This window comes from Mytilus galloprovincialis, chromosome 3, assembly GCF_965363235.1.
Source record: "Mytilus galloprovincialis chromosome 3, xbMytGall1.hap1.1, whole genome shotgun sequence".
NCBI lineage: Eukaryota > Metazoa > Mollusca > Bivalvia > Mytilida > Mytilidae > Mytilus > Mytilus galloprovincialis.
This window is the reverse complement of record NC_134840.1, coordinates 35,167,257-35,183,824: the sequence shown is the minus strand read 5'-3', so window position 1 is coordinate 35,183,824 and position 16,568 is coordinate 35,167,257. Positions and strand designations below refer to the sequence as shown.

General features: G+C 32.6%; 1 protein-coding gene across 1 annotated transcript in view; it reads right to left on the bottom strand.

Annotated features, from left to right (window-relative positions):
* Positions 1–8,927: 8,927 nt before the first annotated feature.
* The window catches only part of LOC143066398 (uncharacterized), a 44,380-nt gene continuing 36,739 nt past the window's right edge, over positions 8,928–16,568 (bottom strand). The window contains exon 14 of the mRNA XM_076239336.1: positions 8,928–9,894. Coding sequence (XP_076095451.1) covers positions 9,416–9,894 — 479 coding nt within the window. The 3' untranslated portion in view covers positions 8,928–9,415. The remainder of the gene's footprint in view (positions 9,895–16,568) is intronic.

Genomic DNA, 16,568 nt, shown 5'->3' with positions numbered 1-16,568 from the left:
AAATAAATAAGGTTCAGGTGTATTGAACATATTTGAAAGTAACACACTGTCCATACTTCGAAAAACAAGTGGCGACATCTGGGTTTCCAGATGATAAGCAAATTACTATAAAGTATAACCACCTTATGTTCTTTCAGACGGTAGTCAGAAACAAAAAAAATATAATTAAAAAAAGTCAGATTATTTATTTTCACATTCAGATTTATTGAAGATATTCTTTCCATTAATATCATGGAAATAAAAGAGGGGAATTCGTATAAGTGACTTGTCACTGTTTTCCAATCAATGTATTGTATTGATATACGTATTTATTGATCTTTTTCTAAATAAATATTGTTTACACATTAAAATTAAAACTTTCCCGATTGGGTTCCATTGATATATCCTCCAAAACTTAAAATTAAAGAAACAACGGACACGGCTTTCTCTGCCTCTTTTTTTAGACTTATACCTCGAATTTGACATACGAGGGCATCTTAATACCAGAATCTATGACAGATGAGATTTTTTGAAATCTAATTTAAAGAATGTAGTGAAATCAGTTATAAACAGAAATACGATTTATGTACGCATTATACATATGGTTTACTTTTACAAATTGTGGCATGGATGGATAGTTGTCTCATTAGCACTGATACCACATCTTCTTATATCTATGTACACATACGAAAGGGTTTAAAGGTTTTGATATCTACTACATCGAAGTTAATACAGGAATGGAGATACCGACCCTTATCTACTTTTATTTATATCATAGAAAGTGTTTATAGAACTATATAACGCATGCTAATATAATGCGTACATAAATCGTTATCTGTTTATAACTGATTTCACTACATTCTTTAAATTAGATTTAAAGTTTCAGGCAAAAACATAACAAACAAATAAATAATGTGGAAATAACGGCCACAGTTCACTCAGAATGACGAGGTCTGACATGATTACAGAATACCGACATGATTGATTTAACTTACAAATCTGTGCACCATTGGTAGCAATGAATGCTCAAGTTCCTCAAGGTTCAGCCTAAAGAGAACGAGGGTTATGATCCCCATACGTCGGGTCTTATTCGCATCACCCCCTGGTTTCAGGGGAGTAAAGATTAACAGTTTCTATATCATAAAACTCTATATGCACGCTGAATAGATAGGCCATACTATGTATAATAAAACAGTCAAGCTCGAACTGGTACCAATTCAGAACCGGCCACTCAGGGTAGACATGAGATGGTCTCAACAGAACTTCCTGCGGTACCGCAGGAAAGTTAAAACCTAATATGATCCGACGTACAATTACGGGAAACGATCATAACCCCTTAATCTTGCCAGATCCCGACATCCTTTTTGACTGTGACGAATGATTTTATTGCAAAATATAAATGAACAATTAGAATCAAGTAATCAAGATAAATGCTGCATGATCTTTATCCAAATAAAGTCAAAAGTTAAATGCATTCCAGGCGAAGAACTATTAGCAGGTATTGATAATTCCATTCTGACACTACTGGTGTCTGAATATTTAGATAAAGGTGGTAGCCATTCATGAAAATTAGCACTGACATATATAGTTCTCGAACGTATGATTCAGCTAGCAAATCCCTCGGCTTGTTTGTCTCCTCTTTTTTGTCCAAAAAATTATAGATCCAGCATGTTCTGATCATTCTGAAAAGATATATAAAACAGCAGCAGACACAAGAATTGTTATTAGATGTGAGATTGCAAGGGAAGGTGGATGGGTTTTTGAAACTTTTACATATCTGGCTACAAGAGTGGCTAGTGCAATGTAATGCTGACGAGTCATGTGACGTTGATTGGCGGGAAACGAGAACCGGATCCGAATGATGCAGTATAAATCATTTCTCTTTAATTAAATTGGTTTATCTCATGAAAGAGATAAACCGTATTAATCAGAATCAAGTTTCAGGCAAAAACATAACAAACAAATAACTAATGTGGAAATAACGGCCACAGTTCACTTAGAATGACGAGGTCTGACATGATTACAGAATGCCGACATGATTGATTTAACTGAAAAATCTGTGCACCATTGGTAGCAATGGATGCTCAAGTTCCTCAAGGTTCAGCCTAAAGAGAACGAGGGTTATGATCCCCATACGTCGGGTCTTATTCGCATCACCCCCCTGGTTTCAGGGGAGTAATGATTAACAGTTTCTATATCATAAAACTCTATATGCACGCTGAATACATAGGCCATACTATGTATCATAAAACAGTCAAGCTCGAACTGGTACCAATTCAGAACCGGCCACTCAGGGTAGACATGAGATGGTCTCAACAGAACTTCCTGCGGTACCGCAGGAAAGTAAAAACCTAATATGATCCGACGTACAATTACGGGAAACGATCATAACCCCTTAATCTTGCCACTTGAGTGTGTCTATACACATTCATAAAAATCTCCCCCCCCCCCCACCCCATTTCCACAACCTAAAGGTCCATTTAAGTGAACTTGCTTTAGAAGGCATTAGTCTTTGTTAATACGTTTGAATCTTGGACAATCATGTTTTTCTTTTTATAATAGCTTCGTTATCATGGGGCTGTTATCCTTCCATGATATCCCCTCAGCGAGATTTGTTTTGGACGATTTCACACTTTTGTTGTATTATTCCTTTTATAGATATATTTAAATCATCATAAAAACGCAATACTTTAGCAGTAATACATCCACTGATAAACCGCTCATGAATTATCAATGTTTACTAAAAGAGTTATCTCGCCTTAACCGGCTTAGTTAAACAAATTTAATCTAAAGCACATATGTTTGGTACTTGTTAAAATATTTTTAATATATATAATGCGATAAATCAGGAAGTTTTCTTCATAGGGATAAACATTCTTATCAATAAAATTGAACATCTGTGTACAAATTCGGAGATTTGGGTAACAACTAGACTGATTGGTCACTGCAAAAGTACAATGTAAGATGGTGGTATTCCATGAATCTACCCAATTGCTTTGTTAATTTGTAATACGCACTAATATCAGTTTTCCAATCTCAATTTTATTATCCTCTACAAAGTTTACGAAAATACATTACCTGTATATATAATTTATGCTATTCTTGGCACCCCTTCGAAGTCGAGTACATTTGTATATATTTTTATTTTCAACAAGTAACGTGACCAATATTTTAAACAAGGGTGTTTAACGTACACTTTTAAAAAATAATTTATTCGTATCAATCAATACATATAGAAAGTACCACAATTTCTGTACTAAGTCGGCAACCACATGCATTCCTAGTAAAACTTAAAATTCGGATACAGCTTAGCAGTCTGTGCAGCTTTTTGGTAAGTTCAAACTTGAATAGTTTTACGTCAAATATATTTTGTGACCCAAAAGAACTAGGTGCTAGAGTGAAATTCCATGTGGGTGTATATAGATGCATAGTTGATTAATTATACCCCACGCCAGGCCTGGGGCCATTACATTGCAATGTAATGTATTACATTACAATTACTTTGTGATTCTTCCATTACAATTACAATTACAATTACACTTTTTCTCACATGTAATGCATTACATTACAATTACTTTGCCTGTGTAATGCATTACATTACACATTACTTTTTCAATATAAAAACAAAAAGCATTTCAAAAACAGAGGTATATGTACATACAATGTATGTATACAGTGTAAGGGACATAGACTTCAAATACTGGTTAATTAATATGTCCATTGCACTTTATCATCATAAGTGGTTTAAATGTGATGCCATTATGAGAACAGCAATCAGTTCTGTACACCTTTCCGGCAATACTTAAAAGCCTTTCTACAGGAGCTTATGTGTGGGAAATGGCTAAATACTTGATAGCTGTATTAGCCAAAGAAGAAAGGCACACTGAATTTGACTTCCATTATTCCAGTGCATTGATTGAAATTTCTTCACATGGCTCAGACAAGTAGATGTCAACATCGTGTACTGCACCTTACCTGTGTCTATACCCTTTGATTGTAGGAGGCATGAAACTGAAAAAGTCGCTTTTAAGTTTCTTAGGTGGTGGTAAAAAATAAATAAATTATCTTATAATTTTGTTTCTAACATTGATCACTTAATCATTAAGACATCATTAAGGATTTCAAAGGGATATAATAAATGTGTCATTAAAGGATTATCTTGTGAAATGCCTAAGGGTTCTGTGAGGACAAACATAAGTTAAGAAGATTTGAATGCAATAAAAACATTGTGATATTAATTAGGTGAAATAACAACACAGGCAGGACTCAAACCACAGTTTGGTTTAAAAATGTTGTATGATATATATTCAATATTTCATTGAAATACATGTAAGGTGTGTATAGAATTATGAAATTTTCATCTTCATATTTTTTTCATTGATCTATATAGTTTTGTTTGATAATTTTTTTATAAGATTTTTCATAGACCACCAAACACCAAAATATTCCCATATCATATTAAACAAATATCAGAAACCAAGATCAAAGACTTGCTATTTTTTAACCATTTTATGTTTCTTACCTTATAATTAATGTGTGTTTTAAAGATTGATGTAATTTATTTAATACAGTAATCAACTGTGACAAAAGTTTTATTCCATACTTTCTTTTATTTTTGTTAATATTTTATTTTTATTATACAATATTCTTCAATTTTATCTATTTTACCAATTTGTAATGAAAAGTAATGTACTGTAATGGAGGCATTACATCAATTTTTAACTAAAGTAATCATTACATTACATGTAATTGTAATGCAGAAAATGTGCATTACAAATTACTTTGCATTACATCCAAAAAATGTAATATTACAATGCATTACAATTACAAATTACCATTACCCCAGGCCTGCCCCACGCAACGAAGTTGCGGAGTGTATAATGTTTTTGACCCGTCCGTCCGTCAGTCCGTCCGTCAGTCCTGTTTCTTGTCATCGCAACTCTTCTCAAACCACACAACAGAATTTCACGAAACCTTTTCAGATAATAAGGACATACTATGTAGTTGTGCTTATCGACGAGAAATTGCGATTCAATTTTTTTTCTAGGAGTTACGCCCCTTTGAACTTATTTACTTTAATGTACTACTGCAACAGTTTGTCATCGCAACTCCTCTCAAACCACACAACAGAATTTCACGAAACCTTTTCAGATAATAAGGACATACTATGTAGTTGTGCATATCGACAGGAAATTGCGATTCAATTTTTTTCTAGGAGTTACGCCCCTTTGAACTTATTTACTTTAATGTACTACTGCAACAGTTTGTCATCGCAACTCCTCTCAAACCACACAACAGAATTTCACGAAACCTTTTCAGATAATAAGGACATACTATGTAGTTGTGCATATCGACGGGAAATTGCGATTCAATTTTTTTCTAGGAGTTACGCTCCTTTGAACTTATTTACTTTAATGTACTACTGCAACAGTTTGTCATCGCAACTCCTCTCAAACCACACAACAGAATTTCACGAAACCTTTTCAGATAATAAGGACATACTATGTAGTTGTGCATATCGACGGGAAATTGCGATTCAATTTTTTTTCTAGGAGTTACGCCCCTTTGAACTTATTTACTTTAATGTACTACTGCAACAGTTTGTCATCGCAACTCCTCTCAAACCACACAACAGAATTTCACGAATCCTTTTCAGATAATAAGGACATACTATGTAGTTGTGCATATCGACGGGAAATTGCGATTCAATTTTTTTTCTAGGAGTTACGCCCCTTTGAACTTATTTACTTTAATGTACTACTGCAACAGTTTGTCATCGCAACTCCTCTCAAACCACACAACAGAATTTCATGAAACTTTGTAGATAATAAGGACATACTATGTAGATGTGCATATCAACAGGAAATTACGGTTCAATTTTTTTTCTAGGAGTTATGCTCCTTTGAACTTATTTGCTTCAATGTACTTCTGCAACAGTTTGTCATCTCAACTCCTCTGAAAACACACAACAGAATTTCATGAAATTTTGTAGATAATAAGGACATACTATGTATATTGACAGGAAATTATTATTCAATATTTTTTCTTATACTTATTTAATTTCTCCAATGACAATGTGGGGACGTGGGGTATGTGAGCGTGCCATTAAGGTTCTTTAATTCCGACTAGAATTAAAAAGATTGTGTCAATCAGCTCTGTATATAGCTAAGAATGCTAAATGTTCCTTTTAACAGAAGGAAAAAAATCAAGAGTAATTGAAATTAATTTAAAAATTCATGGAGTCTCCCATCTGGATAATATGCGTGTTTGTCTGTAAAACTCCTTAGAAGTACATACCACATATTTGTTTTGTTTCTAAAAATAGTTGTGAGGAAGCCCATAGTTCGTGCTGACATGTGATACATGTAAAAGAAATGTGATGGTAAAATACAAAGGTATCCTCAATGTTCACTTATCCGTGTTAGATGATGACAATCAAAAGTATTATAAACAATACATGTATATATACAATAACATTACGCACTTCAAAGTAAAGAGGATATTGTGAGTGTACCATGCTCTGTCTGCTGCTTCGTGAGTTTATAAAGTAATCTGATAATTGTGTCAAAAGTGCACATAATTCCCTTATTTGCTCTAAGTTGACTTGTTGGTAAACTAATAGTCCTGGCCATGAGCTTTAGTGAGCTATCTGAATAACCTATACCAATAGTAACAACAGATCATATGTAGAGGTTGAAAATATCAACTCAGCTTAGCTTGTATAACTATATTTGCTTGTAAAACTATATTAACTCTATTTGCAAAAGTCAGAAATTTTCGGGTCGGGCATGATATGTATGTTTCAACAACGTAAACATGAGCTCTGTAGATCTCTCAAGTTCAACTGACTTGATATTTAATACAAAAATCAAATATCAAATTATAAGCATATTACACAACAAGAACACATGCATAATGTAAATAGCTAGGCAAAATGAAACATGCATAAATTAAAGCAAGCAAGCTAACAAGAATAGAAACGCAAATTGAAAAGTATATATATACATGTAACAGAGTAACTCACTCATGAAAAAAAGAATTGGCATGAATCAATGAGACAACTCTTCACAGTAGACCAAAAGGCAAAGAAATCATTAACAATAAGTATTCGTACTGCCTTCAACAATGAGCAGGGCCCATACCGCATTAACAACAATAAGTCTTTTTACTGCCTTCAACAATGAGCAGAGCCCATGCCGCATTAATAGCAATAAGTCACTTTACTGCTTCAATAATGAGCAGGGCCAATGCTGCATTAATAAAATAAGTCATCTTACTGCCTTCAACAATGAGCAGGGCCCATACCGCATTAACAACAATAAGTCTTTTTACTGCCTTCAACAATGAGCAGAGCCCATGCCGCATTAATAACAATAAGTCACTTTATTGCCTTCAATAATGAGCAGGGCCAATGCTGCATTAATAACAAGAAGTCATTGTACTGCCTTCAACAATGAGCAGAGCCCATACCGCATTAGTGATTAATTAAAAACCCCCAAAAGAAAAATGTTATAAAACATTTTAAACAAGTCAAACGAAAAAACTGTAGTCATAAATTATGTACATTTTTATTTTACACACCGATTAAAGTGTATCGAACAGTATTAGGAAATATTTAAGACTGTTCAAAGAATTTGCATACTTTAATCGAAGCCATCGACTCTGATTGGATTTATTCTAAAGCTATATATAGCGTCATCCGCCACAAAATTTGTCATTGGTCTTCGAACTCTCATAAAGTGTATTTCATTTACACGTCAGCTGAGCGAGCAGCTGAGCCAACTAACACCTAGTGTATAATTGTGTATAATTAGTGGTATAATGTTGTAATAGAGATAAAGTTTGACGAATTTGCACTTATTGCCCTCGTGTGTATCATGTTTGTAATACCGCTAGGTGCGTCTTCCAAATGACTGCATGGTTATATTGTACATTAAAGCAGAGACATGCAAAATTCAAATTAAATATATGAAATCAAATTATAATAATAAAATAATCCTTTCAGTAAATCTTATCTTTATCACTATCATATTAATCTTATTCATTATGAGATAAACATCAATTAGAATAATTATACGCCACAAAACATCAATTTTTTTATTTTTTAATTTTTTAATTAAACATACCAAGATTAATGTTTGACGAAATCTGCAAACCGTTAGAACCAGGTAAGGAATTCTTTGGATCAGTGATTCTCCTTTTGAATCGTGTTTTCTTTGTGCATCTTGTGCCGTGTGGAATTATAAATGGGGGCTCCCGGTGTGAAGATTTTGTTCTGCCATTAAATTGATCACCGGTCAATGAGCCACTGACAAATTGGAAGCTGTCCCTGTCACTCGTGCATTGTATAAGTTTTATGGCGAAGATTCATTAATAAAATTGTTCAATGATCTTTACACATCCAAACATGTCGAAAGAAGCTGGATGTGTTCCTCGTATTTATGGCATCGGATTGTGTGGTGACAGTTCGGTTTACCTTTTAATTTCGTCATTTGCTGGCCCTTGCAAATGAAAATCATTTCTTGTAGAATTACCTTGTCTCTTCGATAGTTTCATATCAAAATATTGGAATATGATATGCGGATGTCAATGATTTTTTACGATGACATTTTTGAAACTTTAAAATATCTGGCTATAAGAGTGACTAGTGCAATGTAATGCTGACGAGTCATGTGACGTTGATTGGCGGGAAACGAGAACCGTATCCGAATGATGCAGTAATCATTTCTCTTTAATTAAATTGGTTTACCTTATGAAAGAGATGAACCGTATTAAAAAAATCTCATTTGTCATAGATTCTGGTATTAAGTTGCCCTCGTATGTCAAATTTGAGGTATAAGATTTAAAAGGGCAGAGAAAGCCGTGTCTGTTGTTTCTTTAATTTTAAGTTTTGGAGGACATATCAATGGAACTCAATCAGGAAAGTTTTAATTTTAATGTGTAAACAATATTTATTTAGAAACAGATCAATAAATACGTATATCAATACAATACATGGATTGGAAAACAGTGACAAGTCACTTATACAAATTCCCCTCCTTTATTTCCATGATATTAATGGATAGAATATCTTCAATAAATCTGAATGTGAAAATAAATAATTTGACTTTTTTTATTTTTTTTGTTTTTGACTTCTGTCTGAAAGAACTCCGATTCATATGAAAAAGTTATAGGAACTACGTTTCAATGATCATTTTAAGTAAAACATCAACATTTTTTTTAGTTTGTTTGGGTAGAATAAAACCAAAATCTGTTGAGATCATCCAATGCTAAGTGTGAACTATCATTTTGCATCTTGTCTTATTATTAGTAAAGTAACTATGAATAAAACAAGATGACTGTACACATACTTGTTTTCTATTTTTTAAAAAGCGACAGTGGTATGGTTTGAATGGCGCTAATTACATTTTTTCATAATACAGGTTTTCAATTTATTTTATTTTGTTTCATCATTATGCTGAATATTTTTTAGACAATCTTCATAAAATTTGTGGTATTTCATAACGACACCAGGATTCTTTTCATCGTATTCAAAAAAGTCTAAATCTACATCTTCCTGTTGAAGTGACAAGTGCCAATCTCTAGGCAAGTATTTGCAGTTTCTCACGATCGTGATGTGCTTCTTCGTTTCTGGGTCATTCAGGGCATCCTTTATACACCATTCTTTTAGTCCTAGTCGTCTTAACTTTGATGTATAAAAATTATCTGATATATAGGCAAAAACATAATTACATTTTTTAAGTACTGTTTCAATCTCAAAATCACTGTCATCCTCTTTCTTGTGGAAAATGTCATCAAACATCTTGATATTTATACCGCTGTATCCCATTTTTTTTGATAACGATTCTAGATGAAACTTAAACGATTCTACTTCAGTCTTGTTTTTTTCTTCCTCTATGTGAAGAATAACGATGTCTGTTAAACAAATAAAAGTTCAATAATAAATATCACGCAGTTTAGTTACAAGATTTCTTATCATTGTAAGTCAAATAAAATTACACGTTCTTCAATTTGTAATAACCATTTTTTTATGTAGCTGAAAAGACAAATCTGTTTGTAGGTTTCTCTCAAAGTTAAACGTATAAATGTTTTAAAACATATCAATATTTGACATTTGATTTATTTTTATAAATGTTAAGATTGTCAGTATATATTGCAGGTATAACATGATTTAAAAGTCATTCCCCAGAACAAACATTACATAGTCTACAAAGACTTGATTTTCTAAAATGATATACTAGTAATGTATTTTGATAAAGAAGAAATACTCGTATTTGGTACTTTGCATATATGATTGATGAAAATGCTCAACATTTGTTGTAAACTTAATTGTTGTTTAATCTGCAAGACCTTTTATTAGAAATCGAGATGGAATAAACATAAGTCACAAAAAAAAGGTAAATGATATGGTTAAAAATTACCAGGTATCCTGCAGTAGTTAACTTTTCAAAACTTCGCGTGGAATATGTTTAATTAATAGTTAATAAATTTACAGAGATCACGCTGATTATGACACAATAACTATAGCATTTCTGTTTCAAAAGATTACCAAAAGTAGCTTTAGGTGAAACAATTGGGAATGTCCTCTTTTCAAATATATGCTCTTTTAAAAATAAATGTAACATTCTTTGGAGTTGTTATGCATTCTTATCACATATATGCAACTTCAAACATGGAAACCCTTGAACATTGTAGAATACAATAGAATTATTGATATAAAAATCTATTTATTGTTGATAATTTTTCCCATTTATAGTTTCTCTGTAGTCCTTAGTTTTGTCCACAAAACGGAAAAGTGTTAAAAGTTATCATTTTAGACCAATCACTCCTATAAAGATTCAACTAACAATTTATTTGTAGATTTTATCATGCTATCTAACGGGTCTGTCTATTTATTTTAGTTTTTATGAAAACCGGCGAAAGCTAAAAATGTGGAAAAATCTTTATTAAAGACCAATACCCACATTAAGAGTCGAATGACGTAGTCAACCATTTGACTTATATATAGATCTTGATTGGCTGATAATGTTTGTTCATTTAAGTTGTTAACTATTATTATAGTTGTTTAATGTAGTCATATTCGAAAAAACAAAATATGGCAAATATTGTCATTAGACATGTTTACCATAAGCAGATACCGAAACCGAAACCGAAATCGATACCGTAACCGATACCGAAACCAAATATAGTAGTGAGGTAAATCATGAATGTTTATAATATTGAATCAACTAATCCCTAATACTCCATTATATTGTTTGAAATTTGAATACACTAGATGGAGTATTACCAGTCTATGGAAGAATCGAATCGATATAAACGTTTCTTATATCAACCGGAGCGATATTGTCTTATATCAACGAGTTGCATTGTGGGAAATTTCAGACGAATGTTAGCATATGTACGACAAAAGGCAGATTTCTAGGTATAAAGTTATGACTCTTTTCTGAAAACAGGGTGACATTTAATACGAAATACGTCTGCTGTATAATTTCCATGAATTATTTTATATAACAAGCAAGGTGTATTTAAACGGGAAAATTAAATTGTTGAATAAATGAAACATAAATGCACGATTTATCATTTGTAGATGTACACATTCAATACATATCATGTTCGAATTAAGTGGAATGCAATTAAGATGAATTCAATTGTTTGCTAAGCCAAAATCACCTATAAGCCAAAGATACTGCTATATTTTATTATATCAATGCGATGTTTGTCTAATATAATAGCGATGTGTTTTTAATATAAAAAACTTATGAATGCGATACTTTTCTAATATAACTGCTGTAGTTTCTAAATAAAAGTAATACGGTAACACGTCACAAAGAAAGTCAAGAAGACCGCAAACATAATTCACAAACCTAGTTCAAGACCGGTTTAATTTTTGAGGATCAATATCACTAAAATTTCGTACCTGTGACAAAATTAATGCTTACATGAACTTATCAGTTCGGAAATGTTGCTTGATCCTATTTATAGTTGACAGTGTTAACAACCTGTTCAGTCCATTGTTTTCAATCACATGGTTTAACCGACTAACTCTGTTTGAAGTTATGATGCAATGGCGGAATTTAAATGCGGTTGTAAATAGTCTACCGACCTATTAGATTCTAATATAGGTCACACTGCTATGTAGCCTATTCACATGGGTATAATATCGAAATAGACAAAAAATATCATTACTTATAGTTTGCAATTCTGTAAATATTGACAATACAATTTCCCATAGGAACTCCTTTTACGGCTTAAACTGTACCACTTTTACTATTAAGTTTTGAAAAATCTTATCCTAGAATTGAAAGTTCATATGCACCACAATTTTTTTTCGAAGGTCAAAGTATAGGGCTGTGCGGCATATTTTCAACGTTTATATTCCATGAACTTCTCAGAGTTTAAACTAACACTAATCTTCTTAACTACCCATACCTCGAATGAAAGGTTACCACAGATTTCAATGTAAACAATATGCACATATACATTTACTGGTAACATTCCCAAGTTATGTCTCTGTGAGATGGAACATAGAGAGCATAACTGGGAACCAGTATGTAAAAAAAATTAGTTTTCTATGAATATTCAAGTTCTCTCCAAAAGAGGCGTGTTTTGAGAAACAGCTGTATTTACAAAGTGCAACCTATAAGGGGAAAAAACATTCATTCAAACAATCCAATCCAATACAGTTCCCAATTACACTTGACAATGAATATTCAAATGGTAAAATAAATATTCTAAACACATTAAAATGTACAAATGCTGATTCCCGAACTTTGAAGATGTCAATTGAGTAGCCTCAGACTATAAATTGAACAACTTCAGATACTTTCAGGTATAAGAACTTACGGTCATCCGGTGTTCAGTTCTCTTATAACTTTTATTCCATGCTCAATTTTATTCAATTTTCAGGGGCCTTCCTTTCTTTTGGCCCGAGAACACAGTTATTTTGTAGTGCATTTCTTTCAAACAATACATTCAAATTAAAAACATCGCACATGCTCCATCTCAAAAAAGATTTTTTACAGTAAAGTGTAATATACTGATGGAACAAATAATATCAAAATTATATAAACTTCTACCTGCTCTAACTCAAAATATTGACAATTCTGTGTTAAGGGGGTGTAAAATTCAGTTTGACAGCTTCAAGCGTAATAACATTTCACCCGTTTTGACGGACCAAATCACTCAAATGGCGTTTCTGGAGGACGGGAAAACAGTTATTTATAAGGGGACATTTTAATGATGTATAGATATAAGAAGATGGTGCATGAGTTCGAATGAGACAACTTTCCATCAAAGTTATAATTTGTTTAAAGTAAACCATTAAAGATTAAAATAGGGCCTTAAACACGGATCCTTGGCTTGCAGCGAACACCAACCTATACAGCCCCTAAAACATTAATAGTGTTTAACCGCTTAAACAGGAAAACCAACGGTCTAATTTGTATAAAAAACGAGATTCAAAAGTACAGGTCCGATTTTGTGGAATCAATCTGAACGAGAACAGTATGATTCATCTTTGATACAAGTTATTTTCATTATAACCAACAAAGAAAGTATCCCATGCGTGCGCTGGAAGAATATTAGATATATAATATTTCGATGCGTTCATAATAAAATTTGTTAATTTGTTATATTTGTGAACCATTATTTTGATACTTAGCTATTTGATTACGACATTGTTTATTAAACCCTTATTTGATTAGTTTTGCTTCAAAAACCAATTTAGAAAGATGTTACTAAAAACAATTCGAATTCAAGCAATGGTCTTAAAACTGCTTATTTACATACAATACTACTTATTTACATACAATACTACTAAGAAGTTAAATCACAAAAATACTGAACTCCGAAGAAAATTCAAAACAGAAAGTCCCTTATCAAATGCCAAAATCAAATGATAAAACACACCAAACGATGTACAACAACTGTCATATTTCTGACTCGGTACTGGCATTTTCAAATTTTGAAAATGGTGGATTGAACCTGGTTTTGTAGCGCTAAACCTCTCATGTGTTTGTCATATTTACAACGATGCGTGAACAAAACAGACATAATAGGTAAAATTGTCAAAATATGGGTATAGCAGTCAAATATTAATACTAACAAGTACTAATATTGATATAACAAAAACACTGCTATGACGATTTAAAAGTATTGCGTTGATATAAGTATCAATAGCATTTGTTTATTTATAGATGTAGGAAGATATGGTGTGAGTGCAAACGAGACAACTCTCCATCCAAATAACAATTTAAAAAAAGTAAACAATTATAGGTCAATGTACGGCCTTCAACACGGAGCCTTGGCTCACACCGAACAACAAGCTATAAAGGGCCCCAAAATTACTAGTGTAAAACCATTCAAACAAAAAAACCAACGGTCTAATCTATATAAAAAAAAACGAGAAACGAGAAACACGTATAAATTACATAAACAAACGACTGTACATCAGATTCCTGACTCAGGACGTATATAAGAAAAACACAGCACTTCAAATTTTACACGGAAATAAACTTTTGCTTCTAATTAACTTCTGAATGTATATTTAGACTTGACTGTTGTTTATATTTGAACAATAAGATTTAAAGTTAGTATATTCTTATTTTTTCGTTGCCGAAAACAACATTTTCCGCATGTCTCTGCATATTTACAATTGATATTAGACAATATCGCTATGTGATATAAGAAACGTTTTTATCGATTCGCTTCTTCCACAGACTGATTACTTCAATTCAGCAATTTACATGATAAAATTGAGAATAGAAATGGAGAATGTGCCAAGGAGACAACAACCCGACCATAGAGCAGACAACAGCAGAAGGTCACCACGAATACACGAATCTATCTCACAGAGATCAAAGTGTATTTAGAAAATAAAGTTTTACCCTTCGAAGTCATTTTAAACGCTGTGCTCCCCTTATCAAATTTGTGTTGAAATATCAATTCAACCTAGTGAATTCGATACCAAACTTTGTTGAAAGGTCTGTTTGATTCCGAAACAAGTGTCGGATATGTTCCAATAAATGTTATTAAAGCTATATTGAAAATATATAAAATGTGATGTGCAGTTATGCTTATGTTTATTTTATACTATATATTCGATTTTCAAAATAGTATCGAGACAAAGATGATATTAGTTACATAGTGTGCTAGTGACCTAATACGGTATATATGGGGTCAGTAAATTCCATATGGGGTGAGAGCGAAGCACACTTCGTGACGAATTTATCTTACCAACTATCCTAAAGTGTGAAATTTAGACTAGTGACCTAGCGAAAAGGACAAATCTTCAATACTGTTAGCATTGAAAAACTACTTCCATTGATCCGACAAAAAGATGCCAACAATAACAACTTGTTATGTTTTAATGTGTTTTATGAACTTATTTAAATCTTAATCATCAATTTCGTCGTCTGTTGAAACCTTAACGATTTTTTCTCAGTGCCGTTTTGTTTTTACAAAGGGACGTAACACCACTACTAACCGTGTATGAAATAAGCCCCGCCTCCCTACTACCAAATATGGGATATAAAGGGACGTAACTCCACTACTAACAGTATATGAAATAAGCTCCGCCTCTCTACTAACCTAATATGAAATATACACCGTCTCCACGCAGACGCTTATAACCAATCACATTCCTATAAATGCGAAAATAGTGATCACACTCGAAACAGCTCGATCAAATTACTCGAAAAACCACGATTCTAGCCGGACACTATATCTACCGTACAAATACAAAATTTCTATCCTGGTATCTATGATGAGTTTATTTAAAACAACTGGGTCTATGCCAGTGCTGGCGGAGTTTCATTCCCCAAGGGTATCACCAGCCCAGTCAGCACTTTTGTGTTGACATGAGTTATCATTGATATGGTCATAATTATAAATCAACTGTTTACAAAGTTTCGAGTTTTTAAATACTTAGGCTTACCTACCCAAGGAATAGACTACCTTAGATGATTTTGGCAAAACGTTTCTAAATTTTACTTTATTTCGCCTCTTTACTTTTTTTTATTCGAGCGTCACTGATAAGTCTTTTGTAGACAAAACGCGTGTTTGGTGTTTATATACATTTTCTATCCTGGTATAATATCTATGATGAGTTTATTAAGTACAATAGCACCGTATAATACAGGCTGTGAAATACAATTTTAATAAGTTCTCTACAGGTACAGCCAATCTTTGTATCTATGAAAGAATTTAGTAATAGATATGAGTAATTTATGGTAACGAAATCCCCGACTTAATAGTGTACCAGTGTTGCATTCATTAAGTTCGTTAAAATCTATGACATCACTACACACATGGGCATAACGAACGAGTAGGGATATATAAACACCGTATGATGGCGCCAAAGAATCATCGCCTTATAAAAAAGGAAAATCAATAATAGTGAACGAAAATCGTCTCTTTTTGTTGTAAATTTTTGTATGGAGTTTTCTTTTAGAAACTGAAATGTCTTAATCAAGAAAAGGACAGCTACTGCTGATTATGTTAGATTTAGTTAAAAATAAGTTCATAATTTGTATAACTGGCAGGTGAGCTAAAATAAGAATTTTACATCTTATTTTTAGTGCTGATTGAAA